At 58.9% G+C, this 7,037-nt stretch overlaps 1 protein-coding gene across 1 annotated transcript; it reads right to left on the reverse strand.

Moving 5' to 3' along the window:
• Positions 1-1,048: 1,048 nt before the first annotated feature.
• On the reverse strand, positions 1,049-6,316 carry ABHD8 (abhydrolase domain containing 8). Its single transcript, XM_077805394.1, has 4 exons — positions 5,575-6,316; positions 3,089-3,259; positions 2,317-2,533; positions 1,049-1,243 (listed from the first exon to the last, which is right to left on the reverse strand). Exons 1-4 carry the CDS (start codon positions 6,306-6,308, stop codon positions 1,091-1,093), a joined length of 1,275 nt encoding a protein of 424 aa, XP_077661520.1. The 5' UTR covers positions 6,309-6,316; the 3' UTR covers positions 1,049-1,090.
• Positions 6,317-7,037: the final 721 nt, after the last annotated feature.

Raw genomic sequence — 7,037 nt, forward strand, 5'->3', positions numbered from 1 at the left:
CAAGACCCTCCCCTGGCCCTATCAGTTCATTGAAGGTTGTGTGGGGAAACGGAGGGTCGCCATGTGGATGAAGCCAGGGAAAAGGTACCTAAAGCACTGGTGAGTTAGGAGGTGGAAGGCATGCTTGGGGTGTGCTGAGAACAGTAGACCCTGCTGCTGGACAGCTCGGCCTTTGCTCATCCGCCCCCTCCTCTCGGACAGCTGGTGTCAAGCTGATCTATGGGCCCAGTCCCAAGGCAGGGCAGCTAGCGTTCAGCAGGAGCCGTCCCTGTGTCCCAGAGCCAGGCTCAAGGGCTGCTCTTCGGAGTCTGGCACCACCAGTCACTATCCCGCCTTGCTCAGCTACCAGCCAGACATGCATGGTGACCAGTCCTCACTTCTCTGCCTCTTCTCCCTGGGGCAAAAGCCACACATCCTTTAGGTTGTGAGCTCCTCGGGACAGGTACCCTGTGTCGGGCAGGGTCAAGCCCACCACTGGCCCTCCGGCAAGGCGCTTCAGCTATCCAGGGCTGGCTCACGTTCAGCCGAAGCGAAGCGGGGGATCTAGCTGCTAAGAGTTCGTGGGAAGAGCCTGCCCCTTATGGCTTTGTCCATCCTCATCTTGTGGCTTCTCCCTTAAAGCGCCCCTTTGGTTAATGGTGGGTGGGATGCAATGGGGAGCGGAGAGGCCCCACATGCTGTACCAGTCTGAGCCCCTCCCCACAGTCTCCCTTCTCCACCCCCTGCCCTAAATGGGGCCACTGCATGAGAGAAATTATACTACAAGGAAACAGGATGAAGATGCAGCTTGCGTGCTTGCGTACCCTCCCAGGGAGCGCGCCCTCGGCCAGTTTGCCCTACTCCTGCCGCCAGCCTGCACGCACCAGGCCCTGCAAAGAGGCTCCCCTTGAAGCCATTGTGCTTAACCGCCAGCCAGCCCAGCTTCCAATCCAGCTGTATCCAGGGAAGAAAGCAGCTCCAGGCATGGCCAGGGAGGAGCCTTTCCACCACACCCCCCTCCGCTCCTGCACTCAGACCCCATCTCTCTCCATGTCGAAAAGTCCCTCCCGTCGAAGTAGCACCGGAGCCGGGTCACCACTCGCTGACTGGCTTATTTCTTCTCCACTTCTCGCCCTTCCCCGGCGGGCATCTCGGGCTCCCACAGGAGGAACTCGTGGAGCAGGGTGTTCACCGTCTCCGGACACTCCATCATCACCATGTGACTGCCCTCATCAATCACCTTCAGGAACGCCATCAGCAGGATCTGGGAATAGAGGACATGGCACAGGATGGCCATCAGGGCTTATGGAAACTGGAAGAGTCAGGATCCCAGCCAGCAGTTCCCCCTCCCATACAGGTGGGCACTAGCGGGGGTAGGGAGGGCATATACTAGTGCTGAACTGATGGTGCAAGGAGGAAGTCTGGAGCTGTCAGACTCAATGGCAGAGCCCCTGGGGCTGAGGTCAGGCTCAATGGGCATGGACTGATTCCCCCCCAGCTCCAGTCCTGGCACCCAGCTCTGGGCTTATCTCATTGGGACGCAAGCTGCCGTGAGAGCCACCCTGCCCATGCCAGCAACACGTTCCATGCTGCTCATCCCCAGAGGAAGAGGAGATAACGCCAGGCAAGGGCAGCTGAAGGGCTCTGCCTGTCTGTTCATGCACTGGCAGGCGTCAGCCATCGCTCACGCTCCAGCTAGCCTGGGGGAGCAGGGTGACCTCCAGGGCCGCTGGCTGGCAGCACAGGAGCCAGAGAGGAGATGTGCCCTGAGCCCAGCGTGCCTCTCTGATCAGGGGCAGGGAAGGGGGGGCAGGCAGTGGGTGGGGCTCCCTGCTCAAGTTGACCAGCATGTTGCACACAGCTGTCCACACAGGGTGGCTCTGCCCCCAGGACTGCATCCAGCTGGACCCCTACTCTGCCTCTCCACCATGGCAGCCGGGGGAGTTCAAGGGAAGGATGATATATCTGCAAATGCAAATCAGAACCACATTTCATCCAATGGCTGCAACAGCTAGATTGGGCTCTGTCCAATGAGAGGGCACATTGCACCTGAAGGATGTGTTCCTTCCAGCCACTCAAGGCTGAAGGGTTTTAATGGGTCCTGGCCTGAGTCAGTACAGCAGGGAGGGGAGATCCCAGGGCAGGGGTCTCACTGGGGGGCAGCTGGGGAGAGGCAGAGAAAACCAGGCGATATGACCCCACCGGCCTGGTCCAGCACAGCAAGAAGGGGGATGCTGACTACACAGACCAACGATCTGATGCCACTTAGCAAATCTCATTGCTTCTAACTCACGCTGTGCTCCTCAGCCCACGCAGGTCTGGCTGCCGGTACCGTACCTCGGCCATCCGCTGATCCTCCTCCACTGGCACAAACTTGTCATGCATGCCATGGACCAGCAGCACCGGCACGGTGAGCTCGGCGTGATAGACCTCGTCACCCTCCGGCCAGTACTGCCCACTCATCATGGCCCGCAGGACGAAGGAGGATACGTTGAAGGCGTTGCCTTCCTTGAGCAGCTGCTTCTCTTTGGCACCCTGGCGAGCGAAGCCAGCCCTACCGGGCACATGACAGAGAGTGGGGGAGAGTTAGCAGCATGGCCCGGGTCAGGGGGAGCCCAGCTGGGTCTGCAGTAGCACAGAGAGCTGGCGCAAAAGATGCCTGGCACAGGGAGTGAGCCCAGGCGATGGGCTGGGGAGGGAGAGCTGCCGTTTGCCTGCTGGGCGGACGGACTGACTGTCTCTGGGTAATGGCAGAGCCCAGATGATCTCCCCCTGCGCGTCTCTGCTCAGCTAGAGCCGGGCCCCTCTTGGGGCTGCGAGAGGCCGGGCAGGCCCCTGCCGTGGGTGCATACTAGCCCCTTCAGATGCCATGCTTAGCGAGACAATAGGTGAAGCTGTGCAAGAGGGGGTGAGAAGCAGATGTGGGGAGCTGCTGCCAGATGTGGCTGCCACTTGCCCTGGCACATCCCCAGCGCTGCCTCTGCCCTTGCTGGTACGGCCCGTCGTACCGAGCGGAGGAGGGGGAAGCTTTTCATACCCTTCTGTAAACCTCTCCCTCCCCAGTGTTAATTTTCTCCAGCCACAGCTATCAGAAGAGTTGGCGACTCACTTGAGGAAGCTCCAGGCTAGGCAGGGGGACAGGCAGTGAAGGACGCAGGTTGGCATGTTGAAGATGGAGCACAGGCTGGGCTCCAGCGCGGTGGGGCCGCCCCCGTTGATCATGATCACCTTGTGGACCAGGTCCGGGTACTCATGGGCTAGGAAGGTGCAGAAGGAAACCCTGCAAGGAGGAGACGGGCCATTTATCTGACGGGGGCTGGGGGGGCACCCGCAGTCACACCAGCTGGTGTGGAAGTTACAAAGGCTGTTGATACTCGTATGTCCGAGTACAAAAAGGATTGAGGCTGGCGGCCGGGGGGGGCTTCTCCCCCTTCCCCCCCCACATGGGATAGTGCTGTGTTAGAGAGGAGATACGCCTTCCTCGGAAGCTGTCCCAGCCATGGGCTCCCTACACACACCGCTCTGCCAATGCCAGTCACTCCTGACCTGCACCCCCTCTCTGCTATCCCATCCCTGGGCTCCCACCACACACGGCTCTGCCGACCACCCTTAATCCTCCCCTGCTAATCCAGTCCTACTTGAAACATGTGGGTTGACCAAGAGCCGAGGAACCCCAATATCATTGCTCCAAGTGAAACCCAGCCTGTACCATTTACTTTGCCTGAGACACATTTTGAGCCCCAGAGCAGGAGGGAGCTGATCGGTTCAGTCCTGCTTTATGTACACACCTGAACTCAACCAGCTGCTAGGGCATCTTTGCTCCATAATTACTGGGGTCTGAATTACACAGACGCTCCAGAGCTGGGACAGGGATAGCCTCTAACAAGTGTCTGATTCTCACTGCGCTGCAAATCAATCATTAGACAGCATGGATGAGAGTGTCCATCGCACAAGGACCTGGGTGGCGGGAGGGTGGGGGGGATGTTTCATCTCTGATCTAGTTGACAGCCAAGATCCCTTCACGTTCCACAGCTGTCTTTCAAACCTAATCCCCTTTCACTCACCGGCTCTGAGCCAGTATCTGTCTCCTCCATTCCTGGCCACACCATTAAATACCTCGGGAGGCTGCAGCGAAGGCCTGGTCCTTTACGAATTCCTTCTCCCCGCACTGCTCTTTGCACGGCTTAACTGCTGCCTAATTGACTTTCTTGGACTTACTGCTATTTATAGGGCTCCCTCCCCCTTGCAGGACAGGTCATCAGCACTGCTTGGGAGCAGTCACTCCCCCTTCATCAGCCTCCCCGGTGGCCACAGATGGAGGTCTTTGTGCAGCCTGGCTTCCAGCATTAGAGAGCAGAGGGGAGATGGTGCTGATCATAAGTGAAATGAGGTCTCCAGCTCTCAGTTTAGACCCTGAAGGATGAAGCATATTGGTCCCTACCGGGAAAGCAAGAGCTGGGATGAGTTGTCTGGCTCTACCTCACTGCTAGGAGCACTAGGACTGCAAGTGAGTGGCCGGGAGCCCCTGGGGCATGATTGAAGCTGGACAGCCAAGGGGGTGGGACCGAGCTACGGAGACATTCAGATGCGGTTTCGCAGTTCAAATCCAGCTCAGGTCTGGCCCGAGCCCTTTGTGCGATGAGGTGACTAGTCTCAGCACAGGACTTCTGCCCCACCGGCCTCTAGCCAGCCCTCTCATCAGAGGTCTCGGCAGAGAGGCCAAGGATGGGAAGCGCCATGGAAAGTGATCTCCCCTTTCACCTGCAGTGCCTGGGGGTGAAGCACATGCTGTGGGGGGCCTGCCCAGTAGCTGTTCCCAGACTTCCTCAGCGTGGCTCAGAGCTCGTTGCATGGCCACTGGGAACTGCGCAGGCTACCTCTGCTCCCCGGGCAGCAGTGACCAGGGGCAGTGGAGCTGACACTAGGGCCAGCCAGCACAGCACAGCCCCCCAGAGTGCATGTTTAGGGCCTGTGATCTGGGGCTGAAGACTGAATCCGCCTGGGGGTAGGGATCATACACCAGTCGACAAGAGGCAGCAGGAGATGCACTGGGCTTTGCTGCAGCCACTGCCGGGTTTGCAGAGTCTCCTCCCAGATTTAAGAACCAAATAAAAACTAATAATCAAGGGATCAGGAAGGAGGCTGACCACTCCCAGCCACCCCTGACAGCAAGGAGCCCACTGGGGAGAAGCTACCATTAAAGGGACAAGCCACACAGCTACCCTACCAAGCAGAGCCAGAGAGGTCTATTTGCATTACTGCTTCCTCTGGCCTTGCACAAGCCTTGCAGCTGCAACTTGGGCCACTAGTTTCCTTGACGGGACAATGGGCCAGCTGCATGGGGGGCTTCCCTCACCTTCCAAAGGGCCAGTCCAGGAGGATGGCCCAGTGGTGTGATCCAGCTTGATGAGTGGGTGGGACATGAGACCGGATGGACCGATCTGTAATTGAAAGACCTCTAGTCCTATCATCTTTCTTTCAGCGGGGAGTCGTGACCCACACGGTGTGTTGAGAGACCCATTCACAAGAGAAGACTATGCTGGGGTGGGGAGTTACCCACTGTGCAAGCCTCTCCACCACCCGCCGGTGCCTTACCCGTACGAGTGGCCTATCAGGATGTTCCTCTTCTTTGCATAGCGTTTGAAGACGGCCCTCATGTCCTCAGCCAGGGCGTAGAAGGTGTAGGCGGCCGCGATCTGCGGGGCGGAGCTAGAGCCATGTCCGGCCAGGTCTGGGGCCACCACCTCGTAGCCCAGCTTGCTGAAGAAGTCCAGCTGCTCCTTCCAGATGTCCAGGGAGCCGCCCACGCCGTGGATGAAGAACAGCACCACGTCACTCTGCGTCCCCTTGCAGCTGCTGATCTGCTTCTTGCAGTCGATGTTGACAACCTTCTTGGGCTTGCGCTTCCGGCGCTTGCCGGGCGCCAGAGCCTGCTGGGCGCTGGAGCCCGGGTTGGCAGTGCCCTGGGTGGAGGCATTGCCAGCAACGTCCGAGAGCTCCAGTTCCATGGTGCTCTGGGGCTCCATGGGGCCATTCTGGCAGTGCAGGAGCTCGGAGCGGATGGCATCGCCCAGGTTCTCAATCACCAGCTGCCCATTGCGGTAGAGGGTGATCTTGCGCTTACAGTGCACCACGCCCCGCTCGGGCCCCTCGGGTCTCTCCTCGGGCTGGCGGGTGGGCAGGGTGTGTTTCACCCGCAGGACCCTCCCGGGCTTCACCTCCAGGAAGCTGTAGCCGTCGCTGGACTCAAAGCTGTCCACGGGCCCCACCGCATTGGTTGTCTTGCCCATCAAGCAACACATGATCCCATCGGCGATACTGGTCAGCATGATGCTTCCTGGAAAGGGGTGAAAGGCAAGCAAGGAGGAGAGCTGTTAGCGAGGAGACCGACTCCCACTGAACCACCCGCGCTCCTGTCCCAGGCCAGATCTGCAGCGGGGTATGAATCGGCATTGCTCCATTGACAGCAGCTGAGGATCTGGCCTGTCTCAGGGCAGGGAGAGCCAAGCAGCCCAGTGTGAGCAGGACACGACTGAGCCTGGTTCTTCTCTACCCTGCACCGTGTGTCGTTGCTGTGCAGAGAGAGTGGAACATGCTGCCGTTCGGCTCTGTAGCACTTCACACCCAGCAAGTGCACGCAGCGGGGAATCAGGCCACTACAGCCAGAGCTCTTTGTCACCCTCCCCCAAAATCAGAAGAAAGAAATCCCCAATGTGGCCCCAGGGGGCCTGATTCTGTTCTTACTTACACTGGTGTGAATCAGCAGTAAGTCGAGCCAGTGGAGTCGCCCCGGGGTAAATGAAATCAGAGTGGGGCCCATTGGCTCTTAGCAATGCACATTTCTCCTGCTTCGGAGATGTTAAGTGCGGAGTGTTAGCACAGATGCGCCCTGGCAGAGACACTCCAAATGCCCAGATGGGGCACTGGCGACGAGACGCAGCCCGAGTCTCTCCTCGCGCTACCAGAGCACCAGCAAAGTCACCTCAGTGAAAGTCAGAGGAGGTTCAAGTCCCATGAACAGTGCCAAAAACAACCCCACTGTCCTGACTCACAAAACA

The sequence above is a fragment of the Eretmochelys imbricata genome, chromosome 25 (genome assembly GCF_965152235.1).
Source record: "Eretmochelys imbricata isolate rEreImb1 chromosome 25, rEreImb1.hap1, whole genome shotgun sequence".
Classification (NCBI taxonomy): Eukaryota; Metazoa; Chordata; order Testudines; family Cheloniidae; genus Eretmochelys; species Eretmochelys imbricata.